The sequence below is a fragment of the Rattus norvegicus genome, chromosome 13 (genome assembly GCF_036323735.1).
Source record: "Rattus norvegicus strain BN/NHsdMcwi chromosome 13, GRCr8, whole genome shotgun sequence".
NCBI lineage: Eukaryota > Metazoa > Chordata > Mammalia > Rodentia > Muridae > Rattus > Rattus norvegicus.
This window is the reverse complement of record NC_086031.1, coordinates 106219442-106235903: the sequence shown is the minus strand read 5'-3', so window position 1 is coordinate 106235903 and position 16462 is coordinate 106219442. Positions and strand designations below refer to the sequence as shown.

At 46.0% G+C, this 16462-nt stretch overlaps 1 protein-coding gene across 1 annotated transcript; it reads right to left on the bottom strand.

The window, feature by feature from the left end:
• Positions 1 to 5877: 5877 nt before the first annotated feature.
• On the bottom strand, positions 5878 to 6424 carry LOC120096182 (40S ribosomal protein S19-like; the record flags this gene model as incomplete). The annotated part of the gene is made up of 1 exon (XM_039091159.2): positions 5878 to 6424. A coding segment is annotated over one exon (501 nt), but the record flags the coding sequence as incomplete, so codon positions are not given.
• Positions 6425 to 16462: the final 10038 nt, after the last annotated feature.

Genomic DNA, 16462 nt, shown 5'->3' with positions numbered 1-16462 from the left:
TCAAGACGCATTAAAGCTTTTCTGTAGTAGGATCCTGTGTGTGCCGCGTCGTTCCTGCTGGCGAGACGTAGCGCGGGACATCTGGTGCCGAAACCCGGGAAAGACCTCACCATCGTCAGCACCTTCGGAGATCCCTTGGCGACAAGGAGGATTCAGAACTGCAGGTAGATATGTTCGGAGAGGCAGCCCTCTCTTGGACTTTGGTCTGGGGTTGTCACCACCTTGGGAAGGATTTGTTGAGGCTATAGTATTTGTCCTGGGAGCCACCCTACTCTTTATGTTCTGTTTTCACCGTTTTCGTTGTTAAAAGGACGATCACAGCAGCTGAAGGCGCGTCTCAGTCTCTCGTATATAAGTGAGCTTCGCGCAGCTCCCTTTTACCTTCGATTTTGACTGTTGAGGAACAAGGACGCGATAAGGCCGACGTAGATAAGCGGCACCGTCCGGGGAGGCGCGTGTAAGACTCCCGTACATAAGAGAGCAGCGTGTCCGTCTCTACCCTTTCACCTCACGCCTTGTCAGATGGACGTAGATAAGCCGCCGGCGTTCCTGGCCCATCATGGGATCCTCACAGTCTGTGGTCACGGCCTTGGAAACAGTGTTAAAGCAGAGGAACATCAAAATTGGAGGAGGAACACTTAAAAACTTTGTGAAGGAGGTGGAGAGGGTGGCGCCTTGGTTTGCCTGTTCAGGCTCGTTTACGATTGCCTCATGGAACAAACTTGGAAAAGACCTTGACAGAAAATTGGTGGAAGATGATCTGCGCCTAGGGACCAAAGCTATATGGAAGCTGGTTAAGAATTGTTTAAAGGATGAAACGTGTAAGGCAGCAGTAGTAGAAGGACAGGCCACTCTCGAGGTAGTCCGGGAAAGTCTGTCAGAAACCGAACGTAGTGAGAGGTTGGGCGCGCGCAAGAAAAAAGACGTCCTAAGAAAAAGTGCCCTCCCGGTAAGTCCACAGACAAGGGAGCGTTGAAATTTTCAGATTCCAGCACTTCCTCCTCTACACATAAACCAGGAGGGGGAGCCAGCCTATACCCTGTGAAAGAGCTAGAAGCGCTGAACCTCGACAGTTCTGAAAGCTCTGAAAATAAAACCTTAGACTCAGAGGAGGAGGCCGAGCTAGTGCTGTTAGTATTCTTGAAACCGCCGGTATAATTAAAACCACTAGTAAGGTGGCAGATGTTTTCCGAAAAATCCAAATTATCCTATTAAATAGAAGATTCCCTATATACATTACTCATATACGGGCCCATTCTGGACTCCCTGGCCCAATGAGTTCAGAGAATGATTTGGCTGACAAAGCCACAAAAATGATAGCTGTGGCCCTGGCCTCTCCTTTAGAGGCCGCTAAAGCCTTTCATGGCAATTTCCATGTCACCTCAGAAACTTTACGCCACCGCTTCTCTATAACTAGAAAAGAGGCACGTGATATAGTCACCCAATGCCAACAGTGCTGCCAGTTCCTCCCAGTTCCTCACATCGGGGTCAACCCAAGAGGAATACAGCCATTGCAAATCTGGCAAATGGATGTTACTCATAATTCTACTTTTGGAAAATTTCAGTATGTGCATGTATCTATAGACACATGTTCTGGCATTCTACATGCCACCCCACTTACAGGAGAAAAAACAACACATGTCATTCAGCACTGCCTTGAAGCATGGAGTGCTTGGGGAAAGCCAAAATGTGTAAAAACTGACAATGGCCCCGCCTACACATCTCAAAAATTCCGTCAGTTTTGTGCTCAGATGCAGGTTACCCACCTGACGGGCCTGCCCTACAATCCTCAAGGACAGGGAATCATAGAGCGTGCTCATCGGACACTCAAATCATATTTAATAAAACAAAGGAGGGGAATTATGATAGAACTCCCCCCAACACCCCGAGTGGCCACTGCTCTGGCCCTTTTTACCTTAAATTTTTTAAATCTTGATGAAGCTGGACAAACAGCAGCTGAGCGACATTGCTCAGAGCCCAAGAGGACAAAAGAATTAGTCAAATGGAAGGATGTATTAACAAATGAATGGAAAGGCCCGGATCCTGTTTTAATAAGATCCAGGGGAGCTGTCTGTGTTTTTCCACAGGACAATGAAAATCCCATATGGATCCCAGGACGACTTACTAGGAGCATCACAGCAAGTGATCAAGAAGGGACTGGGACTCCTGCACCTCCTCACTCTTCTTCCATGGATGCCAGCAACGGTGCAGGGCGAGCTACGATGGGGAATAATGTCAACCTTTCCACTCCCGATGCCGGTGATGTACCACTAACAGGGATTTAGGGTTGGCCTATTTACCTAAGGATCCACAGGTTGAACGACTAAAAGAAAATAGGACTATTCCCCTTAAGGGCAGCCTTTGTTTTGGCATATTCAACAAAACATCTTTTGATCTCCCTTGCATTATGTTATATAATCAATCTTCTGCTTGGTTAAGGGAGGCCACATGGGGAACTGGTGAGGAGGACATTGTGGCTAACGCCACAGTTCTCTATGGTGGTGGCCTTACATTGGGTTAATGGTAGCTGCACTGATCTTACGCCCATAGCGATGCTACTTGGAGGAAAGGGCGAAAAGGGACGGTTGTCATTTTCCTGGACGGGGAACATCAAACCTGCTGCCTCTGTCTGGACAGCTACTCATATAAAATATCGCAGTAGTTACCCGCATGCCTCGCTTTATCCCGATCCCTGTTGATGCCCCAGGGACCATGACCTTATTTAGAGGAAAAAGAGATTTTGGTACTTCTGCAATTATTGCTGGCATTATTGCTACGACAGCAGTCGCTCCCTCGGTTACTGCCTCGGCATTGGCCTTGTCAAATTCAGTACAGACAACCCAAACTATCAACGATTTATCGGCCACCATCTCTGTGGCTCGGGACAGACAGGCCTCAGCCAATACTCAGATATAGGGAGGCCTTATGCTTGTCAACCAACGTATAGATCTGGTCCGAGAGCAATTAGACATTCTATGGCAACTGGCCCAGCTTGGCTGTGAGCAAAAACTCCCAGGCCTTTGTGTCACCTCCATATAATATGACAAATTTACCTGAGCTGCTAATCTGTCTAAGAGTCTTTCACAGCATCTGTTACAGAATTGGACCTCGGAGTTTGAACAGACACTTCGGGAGCTGAGAGCGACCATCATTCAAATAAATTCTACCCGACTGGACCTGTCTTTGACGGAGGGATTGTCGTCCTGGATCACCTCAGCAGTCTCTTATTTCAAGGAATGGGTAGGAGTGGGACTTTTTGGAGTGATCCTCTGCTGTGGATTAGTGTTACTCCTCTGGTTGCTTTGCAAATTGAGATCTCAAACAAGAAAGGACAAAGTAGTGATCGCCCAGGCGCTTGTAGCCCTTGAACAAGGAGCGTCAGCCGATATCTGGTTGACCATGCTCAAGCAACAGGTCGCCGGCTGGACAGCTCTTGCACTCCTAGAACCTCGGTTCATTGCACAGGATTAGAGTGTCCGGCTTGAGCAGCCCATGAGGGGTGACGAGCTTAGCATCGCACAGGGAAGTTCTACCAAATATGCTCCCTGGAAGGCATGTCATATTACATGAGGGTTTCTGCCCCAGTTTTCCCTCCCTCGAAAAATGGCAGTGCGACGGGTCGGGAGTGCCCTGGGTCCCAACAACAGCCTAAGGGTATCTCTCTTGTACAGGTTCGCCAACTTTGTACGAGGATATGACCTCTGTCTTCACCCTCCTATATCTGGGTGTCCTGTTTGCTTAAAAAAAACAGAAAAGGGGGAGATGTGAGGAGCTGTCCGAGGAGCTGTCCTCACAGAGATGTGAGGAGCTGTCCTCACATATGTGAGGAGCTGTCCTCACAAACTCCATTACAAGATGGCACCGGCATCCGGCAGAACGCACCTAGTAAAAAGGGCAATACGCAGGCGCCTGGTAACGTCCCTACTCAAAGGGACACGTACGTTTTGGTACGTCATCTGGCATAATTGGCAGCGACCAGTCAGAGAGTGACACGTCCTAGGCGAGGATAGTTTCCTATATAAGGGACGGTTATTCCTCACTCTCCGTCTCCGCATTGTAAGCTTATGCTCTCCCTCTCAAGACGCATTAAAGCTTTTCTGTAGTAGGATCCTGTGTGTGCCGCGTCGTTCCTGCTGGCGAGACGTAGCGCGGGACATTCATCCATCCCTTTTACCTCTAAGTCAGCGGTTCAAAACCTGTGGCCTGTGACTCCTTATTTGGGGGGGGTGTATGGGGGAGGTCTAGTGACCTTTTCACAGGAGTCACATATCAGATATCTGGCGTATCAGATTCATAACAGCAGCAAAATTACAGTTGTGAAGCAGCAACAAATAATTTATGGCCGGGGGTCACCACAACTGTATTAAAGGGTCACAGCGTGGGAAGGTTGAAAACCGCTGCTCCAAGCCCTTGGCAACCAATGATCTCTTTTATTTTCTTTGCTTTGCCTTTTCCACAACCTTTTATCGTGGCTTCTTTCACTTAGCAATCTGTGCCTAAGACCCCCTACGTCTTTTCATGTATAATATTTCTCCTCCGTGTGGATGTACAAGTTCATCGACACATTTGCCTACTGCAGGCCATATCGGCCGCTTCCAATTCTCGGTAATTGTGAATTAACCTGTTGCAAATATTGGTGAACAGCTTTTTAGTGGAGATGTTTTCAACTCACTTGAGCACAGACTGGAGACTACTGCTGGATGTGAAAGAAACCATCAAATGATACCAGCAATGAGTAGGAGCTATGTCGCTCACCAGTGCCCAGGCTTTCCACCGTTCTAACAGACCGGCACACCTCCTCAGCTTCCTGCTCTTCTAACAGATAGATGGACGTGCCTTCTCGTTGTTTTAGTTTAGAACTCTCTAAGGGAAAATGGCATTGAACGTCTGTTTGCATAGGGCTTACTGGTCTGGACCAGTTTAATTGGGCCAACCATCTCATTCTTATAGAAAGTAACTGAGGCATAGAGAGGCTCCACAATGTCCCAATATGAGCACAGCTGAGGCTGAGCCCAGGCAGGAGGCCAAGAGTCTGCATTCCTGCTGTGTTCCCTTCAGGAGGCATTGGTCAGCTAGCATGCCTGCATCCCAGCACTCTTTGCAGGGTAGCAGGTGGTCTAACCTTTGCTCAGTCACTCAATCTCTCCTCTGTAATACGAAGATAACAGGCCTTGGTATTATAGAGAGAAGCAAATGAAGCAAAGCAGAGAAAATGCTGAGTTTGTTCTTAGCACATAGTACCCCTAGAGAAATGGCAGTTAACATCAGACCAATGCTATATGAAAGAGGAAGGAAGGGCCGTAGCAGCCATAGGCATAAGCTCCTGGCTAGAAACTAGAATGGATTAGGTCAATCTGTGCCTTTAAACTCTGTGGGCACTCAGACATCCTTGGTGAGGTTTTATAATCAGATCCCAGCTGAGACCTCACCTTTTGCACATGAACGACTAAGGTGCTCTAGATCTAAAGCACATGAACAGAATTTGTTGTCCTCAGTTTCCCTGTTGTGTCCACCTCACCACATTCCTGCTATCCCTGGAAAACAGTCACAGTTCTATTAACCGCACAATAAAGGAAGCGCATCTGTGACCACGCATGCTCTGTTTGCATCTCTGGGAACTCACGGCAACAGAAAGAAAATCTTCCAAGCAATTGGACCTGACGTGAGTGAGGATCAAGGGTGGGTCTGAAACCATGGAATTCTGGGATGAAATGCCCTTAAAACAATATTATTCGCTGAGGGATCGGAGGGTGAATATAAGGACATTCATCAATAAATGTAGAAAACTGTAGTGGTGAGTTTTTGGCTAAACCAATATGGCTCCGGGCGGATCGCACCATCCAAGAATGAAAGACACATGCATTAGCCTTTCTTTTTTTCTTTTTAATGAATGAGGCAATTTATTAACCCAGCATCATTTGTTCTAATGTTTCTTGTTAGCAGCTGCCACCTGTCCAGCGATCCTGTCCAGATCTCTCTGTCCCTGGGGTGTTAGCTTGCGGCCCCCATCTTGGTCCTTTTCCACCATTTTCAGCCCCTTGAGGACTTGGAGGACCTGGCGGGCCTCACTCTTAGAGCCTCTGCTGAAGTAGCTGGGCCTGACACGGTTTCTCTGCCGTCTTCTGTAGATCTTGGTCATGGAACCAACCCCCGCACTGCCACGGAGGTACAGGTGCCATGCAGCTCGTGGGTAGAACCAGTTCTCAACATATGGGGCAAGCTCTTTATGTTTGCCCAGCTTGACTTTGTCCACCCATTCAGGGACATTCTGCTTCCTGGACTTTTTGAGGAAGGCTGCCAGAGCTCTGACGAACTTCTGCCGGTTAACGTCTTTTACAGTTACTCCAGGTATCTTGAGGCCTCCACACTGCCAGCCAAGGGAAAGGAAACAACGGGGTTTCCCAGGCTCACAAGTCGGGCGTCGCGTGCATTAGCTTATTTTAACTGTCTTGGCTACCTAAAAGGCTGGGCACTCCAAAACCTTCCCCTGTTACCCCAGGCCCAATTGGGGAAGTGACCAACCAATGGCCACTTACCGGAAGTCTCACATGGCTAGTTGGCTTTATTTCCTGCCACGCCTGCATCCCATCTTTCCACTCCCAGTCATGGTGATTCTGTCCTGTTCCTCTCTGTGTCCTTGCCCACACAACTCTAAGGGTCCCTGCTTCATGCCCAGCCATTGGCCATTGGCATCTTTATTGATCGATCAAAAACCAATTGGGGACAAGGACCTTTAGCATTTGGACATTCCGTTTCCCGATTGAATCAAAGCATTAGAACCAATCTCCAACAGAAAACCAGCTAATTATATGGTTCTTCAGAAGCAAACAGAATCAGCATTTTCTGAAATTATTTTCTAATGAAAGGGAACCTGCTGGTGTTCTATTAAACGGTCCTGTTGTCAAACCACCTCCTTAATAATTATCTGCACACATAGATCTAAGCTCAACCTTGGCCAGAGATGTTTCTTTTTTGCATCATGAAGTGGTAACTGCTGTGGACTCCTAACTGGCAAAAATGGTGAGTGTTCAGCTGTGGATGATCGTCTATTCAGCCTCCTCCATCAACGCAAAGGGAATGGCACGCAGGAGCAGGCAGAAGGAACGCAAGACCTGGAAGGAGAGCCGTGGGATGCTGACTTCTGAACACCGCACAGTTGGCGCACACACCAACTCCCAGCAGCTCTAGTTAACTGCACAAGATCCAGACAGCAAAAGCCTCAGAGCCCCACCCCAGCCGAGGTGGCTTGGTAATTGATGACTGAGGAGAGGAGGAGAGTCATTTTCACTGAGGGCGTGGCCATTCGTAGCTGTCCAATGGAAGGCCCCATATCCAAGCATTTATATGCAGCACTGACTAGAGCTCGATGTAATAAATGATAGCAGTAATTTTTAATGGGGATGTGAGCTGGAGGATGGTGAGTTGTTTGGTTCCAGAAGTTGGAGGAAAGTAGTAGGGGATGCATAAGATCAAAGCACATTGTACACATGTGTGAAATGTTTAAAGAATCAATACAAAAATATTATTTTTTAAAAAGTAAAGTCTATAAAGATCAAAGGAAAAAACCCCACACCTCCACACCCCACTCCCCACCCACCACCACTACTCCCCCCCACCACCCCTTGCAAACCTATCTTAGATGCCCCCCTACTTTGTTGGGACCTTGTGTTATCTTTACATCTTAGTTTCTTCAAATAAAGACCTCTAATTTGACTAACTTTCCTTCCATTGTTACAATGTAGCTTCACCGGAGAACACACAGAGACATTCTGAAAGCTGAAAAGAAAGTCTGTGGGGCCACCAGCAGCTACACACAGAACTTGCTGGGGCCTTGCATTCCCCAGCCTCACCGATCCTTTTCTTTTATTCACAAAACCCAGATCTGGTTCCCACATTTCAGTTAGCAAGAGCAGCTAGCAAGAAGCAAAACCCAAAAAGCAAGGTTAGGACATTCAGGGACTTTCCTGGATCATGGAACCATACTTAAGGTCTTTTGTTTTTAATTAATTAACTTATTTATTATATATAAGTACACTGTAGCTATCTTCAGACATACAAGAGGACATCAGCTCTCATTACAGATGGTTGCAAGCCACCATGTGGTTGCTGGGATTTAAACTCAGGACCTCTAGAAGAGCAGTCAGTGCTCTTAACTGCTGAGCCATCTCTCCAGCCCATATGTGGCAAGGTCTTTGATGGACTGGGTTTTTGTTCCTGTTTTGGCAGGTGTTGGACCCTACATGCTGGGTTTTAAGGTGAGAATGGTACCTCCAACAAGGTGTTAGTTGTGCTAAGGTCTGGGGTCTTGTTACTCAATGAGAGTTAACAAAGTTTAATACTTGTAATTTTAATTTTTTCAAAGCCTATTTTTAATGATGGTTCTTAAACGCTTTAACCTCCCTTTTAACCCACCGCCCACCAGAGGTAATGGAAAAGAAAGGATGGGGTCGGGGCAGTGAACCTGTTTAGAAGGGCTCTTTGGAGCAGCTCCTGAACTGCTGATTTCCAAACAACACGGACAGTCAGCAGTTCAGGTCATAGGTCAGCAACAGCAGCTCGATCCACTCACAAACACATCACAGATACACCAGCAGTCCAGTTCAATATGTCAGGATAGCAGCAGCAGTGGCATGAACTGACAGAAACAGCCAGGCCTCGGTGGATTGGTACCAGTCAGAGGAGGGTTTTGGAACAGCAGGGATGTCAGGAGAGTCTGTGCCTCTCTTCTCCGTGAGGAGAAGATCCGTGAAGACATGAGACCAAAAAGCATCGCAGAGTTAGCTGTATCAGCAAGGCCCTCACAGCTCATCGAGTGCTATTTATACTCCCATGAAACAGCATGTGTCCTCCATGGTCTTGCATCATGACATGAGTCTGACTTAGCAGAACTCCACATGAGTCTGTATCAGCCTACGTCACTCTACCAATCTGCCCGAGTACTGGGAAGAGGCCAGAAGCTGCAACACACTACCAGAAGCTTTTTGGTGTGTTTCTATGGAGTCCCAACAGAGGGAGCTCGACAATGCATGTAAGGTGGACCATGCATGCTGTTAGCAAAGAATCTTTCATCACATGTCCTTTTACGTGTCTGCCTTAGCAGAACAGCCTTTCACCTGTGTCCACTTCAGGAAAACACTCCTTTGCATATTTGCCCCAGCACAATACCATCCAACAAAACCGACTTTCCGAAGGACCCTTAAGTTTTCACTTCAGGTGGTTGTGGTAGTTTGATATGCTTGGCCTGTGGAATGTGGCAATACTAGGAGGTGTGTTTATTGGGGGAGGGGGTAGCCTTGTTAGAGGAAGTGTCACTGTGGAGGAGGGGCTTCGAAGTCTAATATATATGCTTAAGTCTGACCAGCATGATTCAGACCTTCTCCTTGCTGACTTCTGATGACGATGTAGAACTCTCTAGCACCATGTCTGCCTGGATGCTGCCACACTTTCTGCCATGAAGATAATGGACTGAACCCTTTAAACTGTAAGCCAGCCCCCAATTGAATGTTGTGCCTTATAAGAGTTGCCTTGGTCATGGTGTCTCTTCACAGCAATGGAGACCCTAACTAAGACAGTGGTGGCCCATGCCTTTAATCCCAGCACTTGGGAGGCAAACGCAAACAAATATCTGAGTTCAAGGCAAGCCTGGTCTACATAGTGAGTTCCAAGACAGCCAGAACTACACAGAGAAACACGGTCTCAAAATAACAACAATAAATAAATAAATAAATAAATAAATAAATAAATAAGAAAGAAAGAAAGAATAAAGAAAAGAAAGAAAGAAATGGGGCAGAAAGAGATGGCTCAGTGGTTAAGAGCACTAAATGCTCTTACACAGGACTCAGGTTCAATTCCCAGTACCCACATGGCAGCTTACAACTGTAACTCCAGTTCCAGGGTATCTGTCACCCTCATACTAATGCACATGCAATAAAATTTAAACTAAAATTCTCATTCCTGTGTGAAAGAACCCAGGGAATGGCTACCCCTATTTGTAGACAGCACTGTAAACAAACCAACAACAAAAACCCAACAAGACAATGAGCTACTGTAACATGACCATACGCGGCTGCTGGCCTCAACATAAAGCTATTGTGGTAGAATTGTTGCCCAGTCTCAAGCAGCACTGTGCCTTAAGTTTACCCTCCTTTTCTAATTTTATTTGGACTTCTGTGGTATAACACCATAAGACACAATTTAGGGGAAAAAAAGAGTTTACAGGGAAGTAGTGGTAGCAAGAGCTTGAGACAGTGGCTGGAGAAGTGACTCAGCGAACGAGGGCACTGGCTGCTCTTCTAGAGGACCAGAGTTCGATTCCTGGCAACTGTTCTTTGGCTTAGAACCACTTGCACTTCAGGATATCCTACACCCTTTTCTGGACTCCTGGGGCACTGCATGTACATGGTATACAGACATACATGCAAATAAACACACACACACACACACACACACACACACACACACTAATTTTAAAAAGATTTAAAGACCCGAGACAGCTGGTCACACCACATTCACAGTCAAGAGCAGATAAAGATGGATGCACCCATTCTATTCACTTGCTTAATATTTGGTTAGCTTTTCATATATTCAGGGCCAAGCATAGGGGATGTTGCCGCCCACAGTGGGCTGGATTAGTTAACAATCTAGACAGTGCCCCACAGGCATGCCCGTAGGCAAACCTGATCTTGATCATTCCTCACTGGGATCCTCTGATGACTCTAGATTGTGTCAAGTTGACATTTAAACTAACCAACTCACATTTGCAGCCCACACCCTGAACTTATCCTCCTCTGACTTCCTCCTCCTGAAACGTTACTAACTCTTTCTCAAGGCAATATGCTCTTTTGTTAACCATAAGTCTGAAATGCTTAGATTTCTTTGCTTGGTACTTGGTTTTGTTTTGCTTTCTGGTGGTCTTTGGTGAGAGGACAGTCAATATTTCACAGATAAAGAAACGTACCCAAACGCATTCAGCCATTTCTTGAAGAACCAGTCGTATATTCTCAAAGGTTCCCAAACAAACCACTTTAAAAGGCACGCCGGCATTAAAAATGACAATATAAAGGCAACAGAAATGTGAGTTCTTAAATCAAGTGGAAATGTACTGCCATCTGCTCCTCACAGTGACACAGCAATAAAATGCACGAATAAGTCTCGGGCCATAGACGAGTTTCCCAAACGAGTTTTAAAAACAGATGGGAACAGACAAGAGATAAAGTCTAAGTCCTGATTGACGGCAAAAAGGAAGGCTCGGAATCTTCCAGATGTTCATAAGAAAATCTCGGAACCCCTTCTGGGCCAGTGTGCAATGTGACCTACAACTGCGTGCAGACTTCGGAGGCTGCAAATAGTTATCTGAAAACACAAAACTCAGAGTAAAAATGCAAACAAACTTGTTTCAAATTCACTGGCAATGCTTTCTTGACTTCAGAAGAAAGCAAGGTGAAGAAACTTGCAAGGGATTCAAAAGGGCGTGAAGTTTGAGCCATACCAGAAACTTCTCTCTCTCTCTCTCTCTCTCTCTCTCTCTCTCTCTCTCTCTCTCTCTCTCTCTCTCTCCCTCCCTCCCTCCCTCCCTCTCTCTCTCTCTCTCTCTCTCTCTCTTTCTCTCTCTCTCTCTTTCGTCCATCTGTCTATCTCTGCACCCCAACCATATAAACACATCAACAACAGTGAGGAGACATCACCCACACCAGCCTGAGGAATCAATCCTCCCTGAAGGAAGCCCCACTCAGGTAAAGCTGGATCCTGGGCACAATGAGAAAAGACTTTCAAGACAATCCAGAGTGAAACAAAGTTGCTGCATTTGTTTAATTGCTATAAGGGGTTAAGCACACATAGACAGAAGGAGGGTCTGTTTCTATTGCTTTGAAGAGATGCCATTCCCAGCCGGGAAAACATTTAACCCGGCTGGCGTACAGTTCAGAGATTCGTCCACTCTCCTTACAATCGGAAGCTTGGTGGCACCCAGGCAGACATCGTGCTAGAGAAGGAGCTGAGGGTTCTGCATCTGGTGTTATTCTCAGTGATCGAGAGTAAAGACCATTACCCAAACTCTGGTCAAATTAAGGAAACTTTATTTTCTGTCAGACAGTGCTGTCTACCCAAAGCCGGGGGTGGGGGGTGGGGAATGTGGGGGGGGGTTGAAAATACAGCATGGAACACAGGAGAAGCTAGGGGTTTATAAGCCTAAGAAATTGCAAGACTAGGGGGTTTTCCTGAATTGATGGATTTCAAGAAGAATTGTGGTTGCATGGAAACTTGGCTGAACATTTTTAAATTATTTAGCAGAATGTCTTATCTTATCAGAGTACATTCAAGGTGTTAAGCTCCATAGGGAAAGGGGGCATGTTGAATTCCAGAAACGTAGCCAGGAGATGGTGGCACAAGTCTTTAATCCCAGAACTCAGAAAGCAGAGGGAGGTGGATCACCACATTTGAGGCCAGTCTGGTTTATAGTACAGAGTGAGTTCCAGGATAGTCATGGCTACACAGATAAACAGTGGAAGAAACAGGCTAAAGCATGGACAACCTGAATTTTGCAGAAAACAGAAATGAACTCATTCTGACCTTATCACAAAATGGCTTCCACCCTAAAGATGGAGTCAGGCTGGTTCATCACAGGATCAGCCCTGGGTTCCACACCAGCACCTCATAAGTTGTGTGTAGTGGCACTTGCCTATAATCCCAACACTGAGGAAGTAAGGTCAAGACAATTAAGACATCCCACTACATGTGGAATTCAAGACCAACCTAGACTATACAAGACCATGTCTCAAAGGAAAATAGAATTTTCATTTGTTAAGTGACACTGTGATTCAGGGTTTCTGTTGCTGTGATAAAACACCATGACCAACCTGGGAAGGAAAGGGAGTATGGCTTACTTCTGGTAACTGTTCGTCTCTGAAAGAAATTAGGGTAGAACTCAAGATTAAGAACTTGAGGCAGCAGGAACTGAAGCAGCGACCATGGAGGGTACTGCTTCCTGGTTTGCTCCTCATGGCTTGCTCAACCTGATCTCTTGTATCACCCAGGACCATCTGGCCAGAGGTGGCACCACTCGGAATAAGCTGGGCCCACCCATACGAATCACTGATTAAGGAAATGCACTACACTCTCATCTACAGACAGATCTTATGGGATCGTTTTCTCAGTTGAGTTCCTCTTCACAAATGACCCGGTCTTGCATTAAGTTGACATAAAGCAGCCATCATACACGGTGGCTTAATGGAATGCCCTGTAAGATGTAGGGATGAGAATGGAACTCAAGCTGTTAAAGTCGAGGCTATGCCCATGCTTGGGGTCAGGGTCAGTAGGGAGTGTCCTCAAGGCAGGGGGCCTTTAGCACAGCTTAGGGTCTTTGGCTGGGTCTCAGCTGTGCTCCCCAGTTGCCCCATCCTCTCCAGTCCTGTGCACCATCTAGGATGAGGAGGCATGTCCACTGTGTGGGGTAACAGATGGGATGGTAGTGTCACAGAAAGGAAACTCTGTGTGGAGACACATGGGGCAGTGCACACCTCTTATCTAGCCCCCAGGAGGCCAGGTCAGAGGACTTCGAGTGTGAACCTTCTGAGCTACCTAGCAACAGCTTGTCTCAAAAATCAATTAAAAAAGGTAAGCAAGCACTGGAAGGACACGCCTGTAAAGAAAGTGTCTGTCTACTCCTGGTACATGGACCACCCAGGATGTTACTGTCTCCATTTTTTTGCAAATGCAAATGATTAATGGCAGAAACCACTTCACCTGATGCTTATGTGGACTTCATACTCTGTACCAGTCAGGGCTCTAGGCATCTTGCACAAATAAACTCATTTAGATTCACCCTGGGGGTTCCTAGGAGAAAGGCACTGTGATCCTTCTTTTACAATAGAAAGAAAGCATTCTCTTAATTGCTAATTAATGTAGGAGGACCCAGCCCACTATGGGTGGTACCATTCCCTAGGAAGAGGGAGCAAGGCAGTAGGCAGCATGCCTCCACGGTCTCTGGTTCAACTTCTTCCTCCAGGTTCCTGCCCTGACTTCCTTTAATGATGAACTGTGACCTAGAAGTGTAAGGTGAAATAAACTTTTCTTCCCCAATTACTTTTGGTTTCCGTCTTTTTCACAGTAGCAGAAAAGAAGACAGGACAATGAGTCTGGTTTTCTTCTAATCCTCATCGAATTTCAAGCACTTGCTGCTTGGCACTCTTAGTGATCTACACGGGGAACAAACTGGTCAAATTTGCAGCTAAAATTGGAATGGCTTGTACTTGATAAGACTCTGTTTAACATCGTGGAGTGTGAGCATTCATCCAAAACCGGGTGAATGGCCTGTTTGAGGTGAAGACTACAGACGAGATTTCCAGGCCTTGAAGTGTGCTAGAAGCCTGTGTTCTTGTACTTCTGCTTCGGTTGACTTGTTTTCCTCAACCTATCTTATGCACATGGCATCTATGGGGAGGTGCAAGGTTTTACCTTGCAATTTCCACAGGACCCGTGCTTCTTGGGTTGTATGACAGGGAGATCTGAAAACCGGCACAGATCAACGGTCAGCAGCCTTGACTCTGTCCTCCAAGTCAGAACTCACCTACCAAATTTGTTGTCTCTCATCCAGATCACTTCCTGAGTATTCAACCTATAAATATTTATCTCCTGGGTGCCCCAAATTCTGGATAGCTACACACACACACACACACACACACACACACACACACACACACACCACACACACACATACCACACACACACACACACACCACACATACACACACACACACACTGCTTCCTTAGCTAGACATTGTAGAACGTGCTTGTGTCTTGTTTTTCCAAAAAGCCTACCCCTGCTCTCCTCTCCTATGGAGGTCAAAACAGATTTAAAACCCAGTTACCAACATAGAAAAAGAAACAGCTTTTTAAAACATCAGGGAGTTAGTGTCTGAATCCAGACCTGTACGGCCATGTTTACTGAGCAGGAGAAAAAGCTGAGAATGACCACCAGCAGTCTGGGAAGCCCCTCGACAGAGCCTTCTCCTATGGGATGCAGAGTTAGAGTTCATAAAAAGAAAGTTGATAAAAGGCTTAAACATCAGGTTTAAACAAAGGTCAGTGCTCAGGGAAAGGTAAGGCATGCCAAGATAGGTGTAGGCATCACAGGACAGACACACCGACACACCAAAGTATCTTAGTAGCAACTACATTTTGGAAGTTTCTTTAATTGACTCGCTCAGTGCACTGCCCTTTTCCCTTGGTGATATCAGAGGCTGTCTCCAGTGGTGCCTTGGACAGAATTGTCATCTTATAAGATTAAAAAACAAGGGTCATGCAGGTACATTTCAGGGTTAAGACACAACTCTTACTGTAAATGGGGCTTCTGGTTAGAGTCCTAGAAAACTGTAGTTGTACATGGTTGAATAGCCTCTAGGTGGTGACTTTTTTCAAATGTTATAACTGCTTCTACTTTTCTCTTCTCATGGATTTGTGTGCGTGCATGTGTGCATGCTTGTTCATGTGTGTGCATACATGTTCACATATATGTGTTTGCATGTTCACATGCATGTGTGTGCAGGTTCACATGTGCATGTTTGTGAGGTGTCAGGAATCTTTTTATTGTTCTCCAACCTTATTCTTCTTAGGCACGGGCTCTCGGTCAAGCCTAGCATTGGCCAGACTGTAGCTAGTCCTACTAGGCAGACTACCCTGTCTCCTACTTCTGGGGCAACCATGCCTAGTCCACACTTTCTTGGATTCTGGAGACCAATGCCCATCCTCTTGCTTGTTTGCCAAACACTTTCAATGCTTAGCTGTCTCTCCAGCCCCACTTCTTTCTTTAAGGAGCTGTGCCTAAGACTCTGAAGAAATCAGTTATAACTTCATGCTTAACTTTTTCATATCTTAAATGAAGATGTTATATATATATATATATGTATATATATATATGTATATATATATATATATATGAAATTTAAAATTCCTATATAGAGTACATGGCAGAACAAAGACTTTAAAAGTCAATGAACTTCAAACTCAAATGATAGAAATTATCCAATCTATTAAAAAAAAAAGGGTAGCTGGAGAGATGGCCCAGCAGTTAGGAATAGGTAGTATGCTCATAAAAAAGGACCTGAGCTTGATTACAACACCCATGTTAACAGCTGACCTATCACGCCTATGTCCCCCTCCTCAGGCACCTGCAACTTGCAGGCACACATACCCACAAACATATGCATAATTAAAATATTTTTTAAAATCTTTAAAAATTAATACCAAATTTGAAAAATTATCAACAGAACCTAAACCCAGAGGGCAGTGAGGACTGGGGTAAAGTAGTATCCCCTGGACATGCAATGGCTGCTGTGCTCACCAAATCAGGGCAGTCGTGGTTGCTTGCACAGGCCCTGCACAAGATCAAGCCAGTCAGCACTGTAGCCTCAGTGGGGGAAGGTACGAGAGCCTCACCTCTAGCCGAGGAGTGGACAGTTGATGACTT